At 41.2% G+C, this 19,459-nt stretch overlaps 1 protein-coding gene across 1 annotated transcript in view; it reads right to left on the bottom strand.

Moving 5' to 3' along the window:
* The window catches only part of LOC134503102 (digestive cysteine proteinase 2-like), a 46,373-nt gene extending 27,469 nt beyond the window's left edge, over window positions 1-18,904 (bottom strand). The window contains exons 1-3 of the mRNA XM_063311744.1: window positions 18,816-18,904; window positions 8,524-8,583; window positions 31-123 (exon numbers count right to left, since the gene is read on the bottom strand). Of these exons, the coding sequence (XP_063167814.1) occupies window positions 31-123; window positions 8,524-8,583; window positions 18,816-18,867 (205 nt within the window). The 5' untranslated portion in view covers window positions 18,868-18,904. The remainder of the gene's footprint in view (window positions 1-30; window positions 124-8,523; window positions 8,584-18,815) is intronic.
* Between the last annotated feature and the right edge of the window lie 555 nt (window positions 18,905-19,459).

The following is a 19,459-nucleotide window of genomic DNA, read 5'->3' as shown; positions in this document are numbered from 1 at the left end:
CCCTTTCATGGAGGGCACCAAGTTTCTTACCATTATAGTATTCAATGCGACTCTTGTTGCCAGTAAGGTTGTACCAGGCTTCAAATGGCTCTTCTATTTCAGCGTAAGGGAGGCTGATGACTCCTGCAGGACACAAGGAGACACTTGGATATTTTATTTATTTATTTTCTATCCCACCTTTATTATTTTTATAAATAACCCAAGGGAGTGAACATGCCTAATACTCCTTCCTCCTCCTATTTTCCCCACAACAACCACCCTGTGAGGTGGGTTGGGCTGAGACAGAGGGACTGGCCCAAGGGCACCCAGCCGGCTTTCAGGCCTCAGGCGGGACTAGAACTCTCATACTGCGCCTGATTGGCTCTTGGGCTGAGAGAGAGGGACTGGCCCAAAGTCACCCAGCCGGCTTTCAGGCCTAAGGTGGGACTAGAACTCTCAAACATATATATATCAAACATTGCTATAGAAAAGAGCCAGGTGGAAGCACCACTAAATTTAGGGTTACCTTCTAATTATGGAAAAGGGTATCAGACAAGCTTGTTTTTACTTATTTTTTTACATTTTGAGGCTGAGAACAGATTTGAGGTTGGACAGATCCCTCATTCTTCTTGCTCAGTATATTATTTTACACTATCTACCAGTTTGGATGCTATATAAGAGAAGAATTCAAGCAAGACATGAAGCTGGTATTGTGTTCATCCATTTTTCCCATTAATTCTTAGCATGCAGATAGTGAGAGATAGATCTTTACTGAATATGGAGGCTCTGATTCTAGTTCTCATCACCACTGGCCACTGTTTGCCCACTTAATCTGTCACGGGTTCCAGCGGCCACCGTAACTGAGCAGCAATGAACTCCAAAAGTTGGTGAGGAATTAACTTTTTATTTACAGTGCTTTAGTTGAAAGCACTTATATCCTACACTTTACCTGGCATGACCCCAGAAGAGCTTACAGATTCAGAAAAGGGACAGCCTTCTTTGAGGTTTGCAAGCCAAAAAGACACAGCACACAAACAAACAAAAAATGGGTGAGGAGGGAAGAAGAAAACAAAATACCCCAGTGGCAATTCTTAATGTTATGCAGATCTCCTAAGAACGAACCAGTTTATGGCAGTAATGTAGCAGAGGCTGTTAGTCTTTTTAACACAACTAATCAGAATGCTATATATAAAAGTCTCCAAGCACTTCATGTATCCCAGTTTAAGAATTCTGGGAGTAAGTCCAGCACATCCCAACAATGCCAGCTGGGGGCAGTGACCTGCATTAATGTCCTGATCATTACACTAATTCTTTCAAGTTGTCATGTCCAGAATGGGTATCATACTGGCTAATCAGGGCCTACATCAATCACACAATCAACAGTAGCTTGCCAAAGGTGAACATTTGGTGGAAGTGGTATTTCAGAATGCAGGCACAAACCTCTCAAAAGAATTTGAAGAGGGGAAAATCCAAAATGTTGACAACCCCCGCCCCCCCCCCCCAAACTTTCAACAATCTCTCAGGCTTTATGTAAGAGCTGTTGGGTCTGCTTATATAAAAGACCAACAGGAACCACTTTTTCCAAACTTTGTTCCTAACATTAACAGGCAATTTAGCTGAAAAAGACGGGGGTGAAAAGAGAAGGTGGCATTTTCCAGCCCACGAGCATCACAAAGGAAAGACACCAACTCTGCAAAGGTCTGTTCAATCTTAAACTCCCAGAGCAAGCTTTCCAATTAGGCAGTGACACGAGAGATGCTGCACTGACAGCTATTAATTTGCATGCCATTTTCTTGGAAGTAGGGCACGTTCGCATTTTGGGTTTGATTTTTTAAAACTGTGCTCAGTGATCTCTCAGGTTCCACCATGGTTATACTAAATGCCTGGCTAGTTGGGAACATCCATAACCGTTGTTTGTGCAACTGCCTTGCTCACCTATAAGGAGGTAAATATAAATTGCACATTTAAGTTTTACTTTTTAAAAAAAAGGCAAGCTGAGGTGTTCTCCTATTATGCAGTCTTGAAGAGCATTTTCAGCCTTACTTACAAACTAGTTACCTCAATGAGAGCATCTTGATTTAAGCATTAAAAAAAGCACATTTTGTGCACCCACATCCAGCCTGTTTATGCCTTTTGTATGATTGGAAAATGAGCCAAGAAGCTGTAGTTGCTGACCACATTTCTGTAACATGCTAAGACATGCTTTGCATTAATCATGGGCTAAAGATATCCAGTCCAGGGATCAATAATCATTCCTGCAAATGTTCTGGCAAACCCCTTTTTCAGCTGGTCAGCTGACATTTGGTGGTTGATTTGATTTCTAACAACACTGGGTCAAAATCTTCCTTGCAACTTCCCAGCATTTTTCTTCCCCCAAAAAAGGAAGGGGCTTCTGGTTTTCTTCCTTATTCTCAGGATGCAAAGACATTTCTTGAGAATTTCTCTGGATGGTGTTTTGGGGCTTGATTGCTCTTGCCAGTTTGGTGTAATGGTGTAGAGCCAGTTTGGTGTAGTGGTTAAAGCATCAGGCTGGAAACTAGAATACTGTGAGTTCTAGTCCCACCTTAGGCTCAAAGCCAGCTGGGTTTCCTTGGGCCAGTCCCTCTCTCTCAGTCCTGGGAAGGAGGCAATGGCAAACCACTTCTGAAAAACCTTGTCAAGAAAATTGCAGGGACTTGTCCAGTTGCCAGAAGTCAAAAACTGACTTAAAAGCATCAAACATTCTAGATCCCTTGCTTACTTATCTGAATGTTACTATTTGAATCTATTCTTTTTACATGTTTTTTTATCTCTCTTTATTCTCTAAAATACATAATAAAACCAGACCAAGTGTTTGCTAAAAAAAGAGGAGAGATTTAACTAAAGAAGCTGCAATTGCTGGAGAGAGGAGTCCGTAGCAAAAAAAAAAAAAGAACAGGACATTTACACAGAGTCTGTGACCACCTTTTAAATAATAAACACAGGAATATCATTGTCCATGTCTACGCACTCTTCTTCTCCTTTGAAGGAATCTCCAGAACAAATGTCCTTTCATCAAACTGAACAAGAACTGGTAGGGAAATAATGAAGGAAGAATGTTTGGGGTCAGTTGCAGTGTTTATTAAATAAGAAAGCAGATGCGGTGATGGGCCAGCCAGGATCGTAGCCATGCTGATGACATGGAAACAGCTTTGCTTTAAAAAGAATTCCAGTGTGTCTGTTTGCATGTGTAGGTGAAGGAAGTCTCAGAGAAATTTCCATGCTGTGACCTCTTCTATCTTTGTCACAGTATTCCAGGAATATTGGGAAAAGCCATGGCTCCAGATTATGGCTAAGATGTGGTTGAGGGTTTATTGTGGCTAAAGTAAGTCTACCTACCTAGTCTGAACTTCCATATTCACCCCCTTCCTAATGTCGCCTGTGAGAAGTTTGGAAAGCTTTATCTCCATTTCTGATTAACCACTGCTTGTTTTATCAGCCAAGCTTAAAACCTGAAGTTTAACTCAACTATGGCAACTTGAAACCAAACAGCTGTAAAACATGGGGTTATCCACAAGACAGAGGTATGGATGATAAGCTAAGTCAGTGTTTCTCAACCTTGGCTACTTTAAGATGCTGGGGAATTCTGGGAGTTGAAATCCACACATCTTAAAGTAGCCAAGGTTGAGAAACACTGAGCTTAGCTATAGTCAATTTATTTATTTATTTTTCAAATTTCTATCACCACCCATCTCTCCCAAAAAGGGGACTCTGGCGGTTAATTAAAGCAGGAATATTCTCTGATAATGGGGAATGTTTTACACTGAGTGAAATCATTAGCTCTCTTCTATGTACTCAAATGCAAGGTTTTTTTCCAGTCACGTTGGAACCTTCTGCACATGTAGCACATGGGCTGGTTATATGTTTTGGTCAAAACTCAACTTTCCAGGAGAGCTTTTGGAGAATGAGAGAGTCAGCACCATCTCTGGTTCGGGTGTGTTGATTGATTGCATTAGTTTTAAGTTTTAGTGAGATCTATCTTTACGGTTAATGTTGTTATACTTTTATGACATGCTCTCTCACTTATGGAGGAATCCTTTTCTTTCTTTTTCTTTCCTTCTTTCTCAAGCCCACTCCTCCCGTTAGCCCAAAGGAATTACTGTTGAAATGCTTTTGTTTTTCTTCTCTATTTCATATATCTGTATATATATCAACAGTATACACTGTGTATCTGAGATAACAGGACCAGGTGGAATGTGAGGAAGATAAAGAATAGTTCTCTGTTAGCATTTAAACAAGGAAAAGGATTAACTTTTATTAAGTCACTTAAAACAGGCTGCAAACAGGTTCCCTTAATACTAGAATTTATCCAAAAGCTGTCGATCCTACCTTTCTCTGGCACTAAATATGCACTCATAAATCTATCACTTTGACAGATGGAGGCTTGACTAGGACTATGAGCCTAGTCAACCCATCCTTCCACTCATACCTCCCAAATATCTCTGTCCTCAATTCCCCCTACCTCCAGAATATAAACTGGGAGGCAGTACCTTATGTTACCATACTTCGATTGACAGTTCTAATAACCAGTCATCACATAAGCACTAGGAGTCTTTTGTTGATTGTGGAGGTACACAAATCAATCAATCAATCACATACATGCCACAACTGACTCAGAACAGTTGTGAGGTTGGTTTTATCACAGGTCCTTTAGATGTTCAGGGGTTTCCAAAGAAACTGGAAAAAACCAGGAAAACAAGTGCCTGTTTAAAAAATTCTGGATCACAAATCAGTCATGAATGAGCCATGCTCTGAACAGGAGAAGAGGGTAGCTTTCAGAAATGAGAGGGCCTCCCGTGAACAGTCCCATTTTTCCATACCCTTGCTTTCCCCAAGTTTGCAATGGTTGATCCCAATCAACTTGGACTTGAAGCATCGTCTTCAGGATTTTGCTCCGGTAAGAGGGGATGCATTGGGAAGGATTTAAGCCATCATGTTCATTCTAGTTAGAGGGAAGGATAGTTGAGAAACTGCTGTAGAAGTCTGCTTGACTCAGTTTTTCTGAACGATAACAAAGGCAGCCTGTTTTCCCAAATAAGAATCCGTATGAACATAATAGGTCAAAGCCAGACATTGCATATATGTTAACTTTTGAGCTAGTCCAGACAAGTAGTACGACAATGAATACTAGCTCTATCTTTATTATAACGTTAGGAAAAGGTAAAGGTTTCCCTTGACATTAAGTCCAGTCATGTCCGACTCTAGGGGGCGGTGCTCATCTCTGTTTCAAAGCCGAAGAGCCAGCGTTTGTCTGTAGATACTTCTGTGGTCATGTGGCCAACATGACTGAATGGAACGCTGTTACCTGCCCGCCAAAGCGGTACCTATTAATCCACTCACATTTGCATGTTTTCGAACTGCTAGGTTGGCAGGAGCTGGGCCTAGCAACGGGAGCTCACCCTGTCGCACAGATTCAAACCGCCGACCTTCCGATCAGCAAGCTCAGCAGCTCAGCGGTTTAACCCGCAGCGCCACCATTAACAGAATCTTACAAGTCTGAGAGTACCCCTCCAGTCCCTTACTTTTACTCTCTCAAAAACTAGGGAGGGGCCCTTCTGAGATGCTTTCTCCACCTCCTCTCCTTTGGACTCAAATGTTGTTTATCACACCATTGCCTAGGCTGCAACTCTTCCTCCTGTCTCCCAAGGTCATTCCAACACACCATTACAATATATTGGGGGATGCAAGTTGTTGGATACATCATCCCTGTCCAAATTGTTCCTTTCAAGGTGCAGAATAGAGGGGGGAATCACCTGGTGTCCTCCTTTCCCTCTCTATTCTGCTAACTTGGAACAACCAAAGTCCTCTCCCTTTCAGGCTGTGCCTGCTAATTAGCCACGGCATGGTTTCTAGAGCCTGTGGAAAGTTCTGTGTCCTTCTGATAAATAGATAGAGCTACTGATAACAGATACTACACTTGATCTTAGCCAAAAGGAGGAGAAGCAGGAACATACAATGTTGCCAGGTTCTGCGCAGCAGCGCTTAAAATTTGCCAGATGGTGACTGGTGCCACAAACTAGCATTTATTTTAATATACTAGAGTACTGTATTTACAAATATACTAACCTTTATGCTCCCCCACACTCATCTAATGCTCCTACTCCTCCCCGTAGATTTTCTTTTTCTTTCGTTTTTCCTTTCTCCTTTTCCTCTAGACTTGGTGTTTTAGCTTTTTATATTAGCTTTTAATGTATTTTTTATTTTCGTGTTTTAGCTTTTTATACCAGATTTTAATACATTTCTGTGTTTTAGCTTCTTATATTAGATTTCCATGTACCTTCTGTGCTTTTAACTGACTGTACCCCACCCTCCTTATGCTGGTCTTTGACCTTAATCAAGATTTATATACATATAGATAGAACTACAGAGATAATGATTAGGAAATGACCCCAATCAAATTACATACTCCCAATGATATCACGATCCTGGATGTCTTGTCGTGTTTCATAGCCACATTTAATTAAAGCAGGTATTTTACCATGTATCAAGTCAAACTGTAATTTGACTGTGTTTTTAATAAACCATAATTGGGTATGCATAGCCCAGTAAGCCTTAAACTCGGCTTGGGGGTCCCAGGGAACCAATAACATCTTAAGATGGCTCCACTGATATATTCACTCTTTCCATGCCTGTGGTTTATATATTTTTACTTTTTAATGTATTTTAATTTTTAATGATGATTGTTTTATATTTTTATGATTGTATTTATATAATTGTTTTTATCTGATTGTTGTACGCTGCCCAGAGTCACTTCTTGTGAGACGGGTGGCTACATAAATCTGATAAACAAACTAGAGTTTGCAGAATGCTATGGTTAGATTCAAGCCACATACTGAGCCCCAAATTGAATTTTAAAAATGAAATCTCCCACTGTTGCCTCCTTAAAAGACGGCACAGAATACTGAAACAATAGGGCAGAATATAGGAGGGTTGCAGATGGAAAACCATGTTGACTGGACAAAAATTCCAAGAAAAAGAGGAAGAAATCACATTATAAAAACTTCCTCTGCAAGCATATCCACTTCCAAGGAAAACACTAAGTTTTAAAAACAGGTAATTGCTTTTTGCCCATGCACAGCTTTTCAGCCTAGAGCGATGATACACAGCTGGGATTTGCCACTCAGCTATTGACATCCGGGCACCCATGTGTTCATGTGCCAAAGCAAGAGAGGCACTTAGCATGACTTCAAAAGGACTCTCCCTCCAGTAGAGGTAAGAGATAATCTGATGGCAAAACTTCCAAAGGTTGTTGTAATATATACTGATTCTCACACTTTGATTCAGCAAATTTAAGATCCTGTCATCAGATAAATTCATTCCTGGAAAGATGTGCTAGGCGCAATAAATCTTTTTGCCTCTAGATCTCTCTTAAGATTTGCAAAACCCTACTCAGGCAAAAAAAAAAAAAGGGGGGGGGAGGGAGAAGCTTAAAGCAAGGCGCTCCCCTGAGGAAATTCTGCCTAGGTAGGTTAGCAGAATTCTGACAAGCTCCCCACCCTTTTTTATTTGGCTAAGGGGAAGATGCCAATTATAATCTAGATTTTGCTTCCTGTCAAATCCTTACTGGTACAAACTTGCATTTTCTATACACCCATAACCCACAGTAATAAAAGACAGCCTAAACTGGGTACTTCACAAAAAATGGTTGGAAAATGTAGCATTGAGAAATGTGCATGAAAGAAAAGGCAGCATTGTGTGCACTCATCACATTTCTAGATGGCCAATTGTTTTCTTCTAGGTGATTGTACACCCTTGGCATGCAGTGAAATGTGAACCCTGAAATATTGGCCTGCTCCAGCCCTTCATCGGAAGTCCAAGTGTGGGTGGTTATTGGCTTAGTGTATTGAGTGAACCTAGCCACCATCGTTTATAAACATGGCTTAGAGTGTAGTGTGAAGCCAGCAAACCAGTTAAACAAACCATGACTTAGTGCAACATGTAAACCTGATTGCATGTATCTGAAAGTTTGATCTTCAACAAATTCAGTGGGACTTATTCTCAGGGAAGTACATATTAAACTGTATCCTTAGAGCAGGAGTGGAAAATTTACAGCCCTCCAGATGTTGTGGGGTTATAACTGCAATCATCTTTAACCAAGGATCATGATGGCTAGAGCTGATGGGAATTCAAGAACATCTTGAAGATCAAAGATTCTCCACCTGGGCCACCACAGAAGACCAGATAGGAGAATTATGTGATATGCCACCAGAAAGTCAACAGGTGTAGTCACCAATATCCAAAGTGGTAATGGTCCAAAAGATATTTGCAAATTATACTGCTTGGAGAGATGCCCACAGCATTAACTCCATGATTACAGCTACCCACTGTTGTTTATAAAGCAGAGGTTCAGGATCAGATTCAGCACCTCTGTTCTGTATAAAAGGAACAGCAAGGAAAAAATGACAAATGTGGTTTAAAATTTGGGTGGCTGAGTTACCCTGGTCAGATTTTTTAGTCAATGTCAAGGCAAACCATTAAGAAGTGTTGGTCAGTGACTTTCAAAAAGGCACCCTGAATGGAACTTACCTTTGACATGGTAGAGGGCTCCAAAATCTGGGGTTGTGTTAGAATAATTGCACCCATTTCCTGCAATAAGAGAAAATAAAGGTGAATGTAATGTTGAATCCATCACATTGTCATCAGATTCTCTGCAGAAACAAGGGAACAAAGAATGGGAATTCTAGAGGTGGTGGCTAGCATGGCAGAGTTGCTATGATTGGGTTCAAATATGATGTTAAGCCATATCATGGTCTGTTTGTTTTTGGGCTTAGTGCATTGTGTGAACTAAGCTATTCAGTTAGTAAACCAAGGGGCATGGTTCAATATGTTGCATAAATATGGCCAATTGTGGTTTATTCCAATCACAGTTATGTTTAGCACAATGCATGAACCCCAGCCAGAGTCTTCCTGCTATTTACTTGTAATTAGGTGACAATAAGAAAATCAGAATCATCCTGCTTTTATGTCTTATTTGTAATTGACTCACCTTGGAACAAGCTAGGAAAGAGCAGGTATTTATTTCAACCTTAGTGCTCCTGTTTGAAATAGAGGGGACCATAATATAGATTTATAAGCAACGGTGGCTGTATTGATTACAGTGAGATAATATATGCAAAGTGCTGGCACATTTCAAAGTGGATGTATCTCACACGGATTGATACCCACATATCAAGCACAACAACTTTGTAGTATTAGAAATGGCTGGCAGAGTTGCCCTAAGTTTATTTAGCTTGGCTTCATCACTAACAACAAAAATAATAATCCACATTAGCATGCCGTTCTTTCACACCACCAGAGTTTATTGCATTTATAGTTTAGATCAGCTTCCCTAACCTGCTTCTCCTCATTAGAGAATTGCACTCCCAATACATTTGGAAGATGCCAAGTTTGGAAAGCCTGACTGAGGTGTAAGCACATGTATCAGCCTTCCCAGGTAGACCAGACAGGAAACATGCCAGATGAGCTAATTCTACTTTATTGTAAGGCTACATTAACGGAATCTTGTAAGTCTGAAAGTACAAATCTCCTGCCATCTCTTTTTACAGTCTGGTAAGTTAGGACGGAGGGACGCGGTGGCGCTGCGGGTTAAACCGCTGAGCTGTCGATCGGAAGGTCGGCGGTTCGAAACCGCGCGGCGGGGTGAGCTCCCGTTGTTAATCCCAGCTCCTGCTCACCTAGCAGTTCGAAAACATGCAAATGTGAGTAGATCAATAGGTACCGCTTCGGCGGGAAGGTAACGGCGTTCCGAGTCGTCATGCTAACCACATGACCCGGAAGTGTCTATGACAACGCCGGCTCCAAGGCTTAGAAACGGAGATGAGCACCGCCCCCTAGAGTCGGATTCGACTGGACTTTACGTCAAGGGAAACCTTTACCTTTACCTAAGTTAGGACGGATGCTTTCTAAGTTTCTCTCCGTTCGTAGAACTCCTTATGTCCCCCACCAGAATGAGAGAAACTGCTATGCTCATAATATTCTGGAAATTAATTAAGCCCTGTTTGTTCCCAAAGTCTTGGGGACTGAGGAATTGAGAAGAACTTATGTTTTTACAGGCATGAGTGATGGGCACTATGGTATCAGTATTGTATTTGCATCATTATGATCTATAATATCCTGATGATGATCTTGCTATATTATGGGTCTTGGCTTAGATTTCTTTGATTGGAGCAGCATTGAAGCAGCAGTAAAAATAAAATAAATAGCAAGGTCTTACTAAAAATGCAGCAAGCAAAACTGGCAGTTGGCTGGTAGAAGGAAACGGGTAGATTTTCAAGAAAAAGCTCCTGTCTCACTCTCAAGGCTGGAAATTGCACAGGGGAAATACATATTTGAGACAGGAAGGACTAAAAAAAAGAGGAAAAGAAAAACAAACTAAAAGAAAGATAAACTGAGCCCAAACCCAAAGTTTGTGTCCTGACTAAGCAAGAACCACGCCAAGACGAGGAAGAAGTCTCTAGTGCTTTATTATTGCTATAGTAGACAGAAAATCCTACCAAACTGAAGAAGCGTGGGAAAACCAAGACAGATAAACCCCCAAAAGTCAAGGCGGGTCTGTTCCGTGTCTCTTTGAATGACAGCTCAAACTCTCTAAGCTATGCATGCGTTTTTGCCCCTGGATAGCGGTCCCCTCCTGTTCACCATCAGTACTCATGACAGTTTGGGTTCAGATAGCATGCAAAACCCAGGTTAACAATAACAGTTAATGTTCTTTATCCAAGTATTTAAATAAACCATATTCTAGCTTAAAGTGACAGCCCGGCTGAGACAAAAAGCTAAGACAATGGCTGGATTCTCACAAGATACCAAAGTATCCTCAATCTCAGTCCAATTATTGTGTGAAACCAGATGCTGTAGATTTGATCAGTTTCAACTTACACCCACTTTGACTGAGACTTCAAGGAATACCAGTTCTTGTAAGATTCGTCTGTTATTAACACAACCCTGACCAAATCACAAAAACAAGGCAACACACCTTGAAAATGGGGCTGACCCTTTCCTTAAAGTCAGCATTTTCCATGACCAGAGCAAACCCCTAATCTGCAGATTTGAGCAAGGCTGCTTGATGTGGAAGAAGATAAACTGCTACCACCTAGGAAGGCAAGCCTTACAGAATCCTTTTCCACCCTCCTTTGTGGATGTAATGACACGTGGGAAAGACCTTAGGAGATTGGGTGATGCTACCTAGCAAACAGATAAGAGAGGGCACAGCCCTCAGCTGGATAATGAGTGGGGTAAGAGGCTCAGAAGAGACCCTCCCTAGTTCCTGTAAAGGAGACGTGGGGAGAATTATACTGTCAGACTTGCAAGATTCTGTCAATGCAGCTTTACAATGAAGTGGAATTAGCTCATCTGTTTGTGATTCCTATCTGGTCTACCCCGCAAGGCCGACAGCTTTCTTCTCATTTCCTTATAAAGTGGCTGGGCACAGAGCAGGAGAAGTGGCTGCAAACCAAATATTCCTGATTACTACTGACTCCCAGGCAAGGCTGAACAGATGAGATATTTACATGTTCCATTAGGGATCCTTTAATTTCCAGCTCCTCAAGTCAATGTGCTCTTCCTTCATTTTTTTCCAGGACAGCACTTTTCCTGATAATTCCAAATATACATTTTCCTCTTTCTTCCCTATCTTTTGTCTCCTCAGCTTTTGGACCTCCTGTTCCAAAGGGTGGAACAAAGAAGTTTGAGGTGGAAGATCTACTGATAGATATCTAAGGTTCTTGATTCTCAATAGTTTAAGGACTTGGGAGGAACACTGACAGCAAAAAAAAAATTAGCTGTGGCTCATACTAAAAACTACCTCCACCCATCTCAGTACTCCTCACCTATAAAGCATGGGATCAGGTTTGTTCAACTGGGGGTTGGAAGTTAGTTTTCACATTGTTTAAGATGAATGACCTGATGTGATGTCAGGCCTTTACCAAAACAAGGAACAGATGGCAACTATCTGGTACCCAAAAGAAAATTGCTTCTATCCCTTTACAAAGAATGGGGAGGAAAAAAAATTGATATCAATTATTATAAGCAGAACGTGAATTTGTTATTCAGCATTTACTAGAGTTCTTTCATAATGGCTTCTTGGCTTTTCTACAATTCATCGCTTATCAGAAGTTTTTGGATTCTTCTGTGCAAGTTTATTAGTTTTAGCCAAGCATGGTGAAAAACCTGACAGTATTTGTGCAGCTATGGGCTGTCACTGACCCTGTTCCTTAACACTCCAATCCATAGTTGGCTCTCCTTCATCTCCAGCTGCTAGTTTACGTTCATCCCTGGTTGGTGAATCTCTGCACTTAACAAATGATGATGCTCTCAGTCAGGCCTAAGGAATTAAACAGACACTATGGCAACCATGATGGACTGAAATACTGCAACAGAAAAAAAAAAACCCTCCTTTGTGCAACCTCCATGGAATTTTGCTGAGTCTTAGTGCCATTCAATGGAATACTTTGGACCTCTTTGCTATGGAATTTCTTAAAATAAGCCAAGAAAAATGATCTATGATACCAACAGGAACAAGAGGAGTCAGAGAGAAAGTGGTATCATTTTGCATTGTTCAAAAGAACTTTCTGGGATATGTCAAGATGACCTCAGCAAAAACTGTGTGGCATTATCTCCTTTGGTTGACTGTTGGCTTTCATGATCCACTCTCAAATGCACAACATTAGGAGGAAGGAAAAATCCTGTTCTACCACAGAGCATTATAAAATAGCCAGGGTACCTTGCTCTCATTTGGGTAAAAACACACACACTCACTCCATTTGACTTTTATTTTCCCTTTCCCTTTGCTTTGCTATGTTGTTCCAGTTCTATGGAGATCAAGAGTTTCTTCACTGACAATTAAAAAAAAAAAGGTATCACACCCCACAACTGTTTTGCAAAGGGCCATTATCTGTAGGCAATTATCTCTCCCAACCTCCTACATTTCTCTATAACCTCTCTTTTTACTATTTCCCCAACCATCACACACCCTTGCAAAAACCATAGCAGGACCAAAAAAGATCTCCCTTCTAGAACAATAACTGAGCTAGCAGTGAGTCAACCAGATCAGATCAGCTGTTGCTGTTTTCACCTGCATCTATTTTCTCTCACTGTGCAACCAAGTGTCACACCCCTTCCTTTTCTTATGATTGCTCCGTCTGTGCAACAGTCTCACCCAATGTTAATAAATATGCATTTGCTCATCTTATATAAGAGATTTCTACAATAGCACTCAGCTCTTAACAATTAGGGCAGCTTACACTCAGGCTACACTAAAAAGGTAAAACTAAAAAAATATTAAAGGAGACTATTTAGACGTAATCTTTCAGAAATTAGAATCCAGCAGGAATCAACAACAGAGGATCTTTACTCCGCACCAACATAGGAAATCTATCTTAGGGAACGAGTTTCATAAAGAGAGCACCATAACTGAAAATATCCCCTTTTCAACTGGTATGTATTTCCAACCACGGGGCATCCACGAAGGGTTCTCCCGCTCCCTAAATCTTACTAAATGGGTAGGCTGATTGGAGAAATATATTTAAAATACACAGATCCCAGGATTCAAAGGAATTAGTAGTTAAGCACCAGCATTTAGCTTAGGCACTGAAGGGGAGCCAGCAAAGCACTTTAAATAATAATGACATCCATTCTGGATTACTGTTGGACAGTACGTCTTCCCTGACAGATACTTACGTTTTCTTGGCCGCAATACAAAAGTGGTTTGCCATTGCTTTTTCTCCAGGATGTTTTTCAACTTCTCTACTCTAGTCTAAACCACATTACAAATACTCATCTTTAAATGGATCAACATTTAACCCATCAGTGTGATGACAGCCTTACTCACGGAACACGCAACATTGGTTTCAACCCAGTTTCTGAAGGTATTCTTGCTCAAAGCAAAGAATGACTCAACTCATTCCTTGCCCTAATTGGTTTTATGATACTTTTTCTTCAGACCAATCAGAGCTTCCCAACATTGCTGAATACACTGTATTTCAAAACTATGGGACTATTAATTTTACTTATGCAATACTGCTAGGAAAAGGTATCCATTGCTTATAAGCAGCAGAGAAATGGTTGAGAATTGAATGGATGTCATTGTGAAACTGACCAGGTGAGTCCCTTATAAGATCAGGTTGCAAAATTATTTGAGAATGTGCAAAACATCAGTGATAGAATGGAAGGGATCTTCTCCCAGTCTCTGTTCCTTCCAAGGTTATCGACTGTGTGTGTCAAGGATAGCCATCTCAGTGGGGTTGGAATACTGGCCTCAGATGTTAAAACCATATTTAATGCTGTTTTCCAACACAATTCTAAAATTGCTCCCTCGTAATTATCACTTGATTCAGCAGGATTTAGCTCAAGTAGGATTGTGCAATAATCTAGTGGTAGAAGCATGGGAATATAGAACCCATACCTCAGCAATCACTGGAAACTCTCCAGACCTTAGCTCCAGCACCTTAAGTCCTGGAATTTTAATGTTAAATCTTTTTTTTTAATCTGTTCAATCATGTCCAAGTCTCAGAGACTGCCTGGACAAGCCCCTGCAGTTTTCTTGGCAAGGTTTTTCAGAAGTGGTTTGCCATTGCCGCCTTCTTAGGGCTGAGAAAGGATGACTGGCCCAAGGTCACCCAGCTGGCTTTGTGCCTAAGGTGGGACTAGAACTCATGATCTCCTGGTTTCTAGCCTGATGCCTTAACCACTACACCAGACTGGGTCTCATCTGACATTAAGAGCACACTATTAAATTCATGGGAAGGCATCATATTTTCTTAATTTTAATTCTAACTGAAAGCAATCCCATTTCATTTGTGCAGGCTCCATCTTGGTTTTCAGAATGTCAGGCCAGAGACCGTGCCCAAGGCAAAGCGGTCCTCTTCCTGAAAAAGGTTGCGCATCCAAGCCGTGGACAACTTGGGAAGGACAAGCATGGACTCCCATCAGCCAGACAGAAGGTAAAGGCAGGACGATTGCCATGTTCCAATTCCCCAAAACTGATCCGAAAAGGGTTATGATGCTAATTTCTTTCCTACCGCATGGGGACTCAAGATCATACACATCTGTCACCTTCGTAAAGGCAACTTGAAAAAATAAGTGGTCTTTACAGCACATCCAAGCATGTTAGAACAAGATCCTACTAACCAATTCAAAATGTAGGTTAGCTTCTCACCAGCTAGTGCCCTACAGATATGACGGGAGTTATTCCAAAACATCTGGTGCTATCAGGACACAGAAGGCTGGTTCATTCCATTCATGTCAGTGTTTGTACTCAAAGTTTATTTCAGTCAAAGACCAGTATAGAGCAGAACAATCAACCGCGTCAAGCAGAAGAGGAAAGCTTGATATGAAACAGCAGCTAAAACGGTGGAAAAGAATATTACATTATCAATATAAACTGTGTTTGCACAGGTGTGAATTGAGTTTATGTGATTTCCATGCTGCTGAAGCTGGGCTCTACTCAGAATTGTAAGTAGTAGCTCCAAGCATCAGAATTTCACCAGGTCTTCTCTGATGCTTTTTGCTGGACTGATTTTTAGGGTAGGGAATCCTTGGAATTGTACCTCTGCAAAGAAATCTTTGACACTTCTTGGCACTTTCTGGAATTCTGTTTCCAGGATGCCTGGGAGATGGCTCAGCAGCTTAGATCGATTGTATACAGATGCCCACAACTCTGGAATGGCAAAAGTTGCCCAAGTGTTTGAGTCTCTGGCCATGATTGATTGACACTTGTCCTCCCACAGCCTCTGACTTTTATTTCCAAGGGAAACTGGATGAACTGCCATGAGAACTGCAGTTTATGGTTTATATTTCAATTAACTTGAAAGAACCGGACTCAAATGAAGGGTTACTCTGGCTCTGCCAGTCTGTCAAGCTAAAAAAGGAAGGAAGTGTGCTTTTAGAATTACAGCTAAGTCTGTAATCAGTTTCAAAGAGCATCAGCACTTTCAGGCATTTAAATTAAATACTTCAATTGCAAGAATAAGCCAGAAATGTGAGCTTTTTAAATAATTGGTAGGAAAGTGCTGCTCATCTTTGTTTTTAAATGCTAACTTGGTGGCCAAAAGTCACCAGAAATTCTGTGCACACTTATGGAGCAAGTGAGTATATTGCTGCAGAAAGCACCTTCTGTTACCCCCTTTCATTTGTAGGCAGAGGGCCGTGTTCATCTAGGGTAGCAAAACAAAATAAAATCTGAAGGAGCCTGAGAGCACCTTTTCCAACGAACAAATGTTCTTAAAAGGCAGACTCCTTCCCCTTTTCTTCATAAGCAACCTCTCTTCTGGCAGGCTTACACAGCAGTAGCACAACCAAGTGACTCAACACCAACAAACTCCAGAAATTATGCTGGTTGGCCTATTTAATACCTGGATGGGAGACGATCAAGGCATTCCAGGGCTGTAGACTTGATTGGAAATTAAAAAAAAACAGGAAGAAGCCAATACCACGCCACTCTTATTCTGTTGCCAGGGGAACTGCACCATCTTGCCCACAAAATCACTAGGGGTCAAGCTCAACTTGAAGGAGGTTTTCCCTTTCTACCTGAGTGGGCTTATTAAAGATGGTTGCTATATTGGCTTTTTAACAGCAGAGGTCTCCCTTCCCACAGCTTTCTAAAACTGAAGGAGCTAAGCTACATCCTTGCTGCTGCTACAACAAAAATCTCAGATCAGCAATAAAGCAACAGAAAGTGGCAAATTCCAGACCTATTTCTATTATTCAAGCACCATTATATGGCTATCCTAAGCACACTGAATACCATCTTGCAGTAAGTGTAATGCGGTGTGGGGGCTGATTATGCTAATGCCCTACCATTCGCTACACCTTAAATTTGCCTTTCTTAATTGAGCACATGCTTGCTAGTATCCCAATAATTAAGCAAATTTTGATGGAGAGTATCACAACTCCAGGAAGAGCACATTAAAAGAAACTAGAAGGAAAACAGAGACTTCTTTTATGCAATTATTGCACAACTCTTCACCACCTATGGCTCTGTGGGTGTTTATCAGGAGCTGTGAGCAACAGTGATTGTGTCCCAGTCAAGCAGGTCAGGCTCAAAGTTAAATTGCCACATTGGACAATGGCCAAGATCACACTTTGCATTAGCACAAAAGGTAGCTTTTGACAAGAGGTGGCTGGTTAACTGAACAATTGTGTCTGGGTCCCCAAATCATGCTATGGTGAGGCTTGCTAACCATGGTTTATTAAATAAACTAGTTTGCAGTTGGGTCTGCAAATACATTAAGCCATAAATTAGGGTTGAGAAACCACTGTAGCTGCCTGGTTCACTCAAAATGACAAGCTGTGTTATGGCTGAATACAAAATATGAGCTCTCAGCCATTAATCATGATATTGAAAGCTCCATAAGTGAGATTTCCTTAGCAAATTGGAGGTACCCAGGAAACACTACAGAGCTGGCAAAGAATGAGCTTGACTGTATTCTTCCAAACAATCTGAAAGAGTCATGGGAATTTATACAAACTCCAAACAAGGAAGAAAGCCAATTCTTGAATTCACACATTATAGTAAGTCATAATTTGGGTTTTTTTTGTCCTAGTGTGTTGGTGAACTCAAGCTATTGGAGTTTATTCAATTAGCCACAGAAAAGCAAACCATGGCTTAATGCAACATGTGAATCCAATCCAATGAATCCAACTTAAGTGCATTTGCTATCTAATGTAGCAAAACAAATAAAAAGTTAAAAGGAGAGTTTAAAAACTTCTGGTTCAGAAACACTCCTGAACTGAACCCATACCCAGCAAAGGACTGGAGAGAAATCAGTTCCTAATTTATGGGGTGAAAGACCCCAGTACAGTGCTTCTGATATTTATGAAAATTAAATCAGATATTATCCCTAGTTTGGCTGGAATAAAAAATATAAATCAAATACATATTTTTAAGGGATATTTTTATTTTCCCCACTCTTAGCCAAGAAGAATGCTCAGTGACATTCTCTGGGTTCATGCATCATACTAGATCATAGTTTAGACCATGAAAAACTAAGGAAGTGCTACTTGTTTCACAGTTGTCATAGTCACAGAACTACAGTAGTCCTTGTTTAGTGACAATTGGGACTGGCAACTCAGTTAAGCAGAGCAGTCACTAAATGAAAAATCACATGACTGTGCTTACAATCTTACTTCAGATTTCCTTTGCTTTACAGACCTGTGAAGATTGTAAATGCGAGGATTGGTTGCAAAGTTACTTTTTCATTGCTGTTGTAACTGCAAACAGTCGCTACCCGAGGTAGTCACTAAGCAAGGACTACGTGTATTACCCATTGCAATAGACAGGAATTCAACAGATTGCCACTGCAGATACTTTCTGCCTGTCACTGCTGTAATTTCTCAAAATCAAGTAAAGCCTCGGACAGTATTCCTCTGTGTGTGTCAGGCCTGGGACAGGACACAGCCTGATTCACACAATATAACTAGAATAGATTGGGGTTAGCTTGTTTGTAGTTCAGACAGATTGTATGAACACAGCCCCAGCCCTCTAAGAGCTGTTTTCAGAGGCTTCTTCACAACTTCTTATATTCTATGCACTTCTGCAAGCCTTGTGCCTTCTACCCTCAAGATGCTAATATTTTTTCCTTGCATTTCAGTAGTTCCCTTTTGGCTATTAAAACCATGGCAGTTCTCACCGCTTGGGGAGCAATACAGCAAGTGTTAACTTGTTTACCTCCCCCCACCCCTCACTGAAGGAGAGGAACCCAGCTATCACAGAGCAGCACAGCAAATTCACTGAATTTTCCACCCACAAACATCAGTGTTAAAGCAGAGGAAGTTTCACCTACAGAAGCTGTTCACCAAACACCCTTCTCCAACCGAACACTCACCAAAGGCAAAAGTCCACGCACATACATGAAGTAAAAAGACCAGCCTCCCCATCGCTACTCTGCTCTTTTCAACCTGTCCTAGCACATACTTCACCTTCCCTTTTTAAATGAATGCAGCCAGCCAATAGGAGCATCAGTGTCTCTCCAGGGTGGAGCTTCAGCTTGGATTTCAAAACGGTAGGAGCTCTCTGGGGCAGGAAGAGATGGTTGGCTAAACAAGTGTGTGGAAAGAAGGAAGGTGGTTTGTATGAGTCTGCTCAGAACTTAGTGGAAATGATCACATCTTGCATCGGCTTGGATTCACATCCTTTACTTAACTGGGTTATTGAATAAACCCACTTTCTGGATTCAGACAATACACTGAGCTCCAGATGAACCAAACAGCCTGGGTTTCTACTTTAAAGTCACCCAAAAGACAACTAGGTTGAGACTAATCAAGCTTTGCATGTTGTATAAATGCAGTTGCTAGGTTTGCAACTAACCTGGTTAAGCATGTTGGGCAAAGCCAGCCATACTGTAGCATTCACTGTCTGGACTGGGGTAGAAGGGACAACAGCACTGACAATTCCAGGCTCCAACGTTGAGATGCCTCCTGCTGCTGCCTTCTAGCTTTTGCAGCCAGGGAGAAGGTTCTGAAACTTGAA

The sequence above is a fragment of the Candoia aspera genome, chromosome 10 (assembly GCF_035149785.1).
Source record: "Candoia aspera isolate rCanAsp1 chromosome 10, rCanAsp1.hap2, whole genome shotgun sequence".
In the NCBI taxonomy this organism is placed as follows: Eukaryota; Metazoa; Chordata; class Lepidosauria; order Squamata; family Boidae; genus Candoia; species Candoia aspera.
Note: the sequence above shows the minus strand (reverse complement) of the source record. Positions and strands in the feature narration are given on the sequence as shown.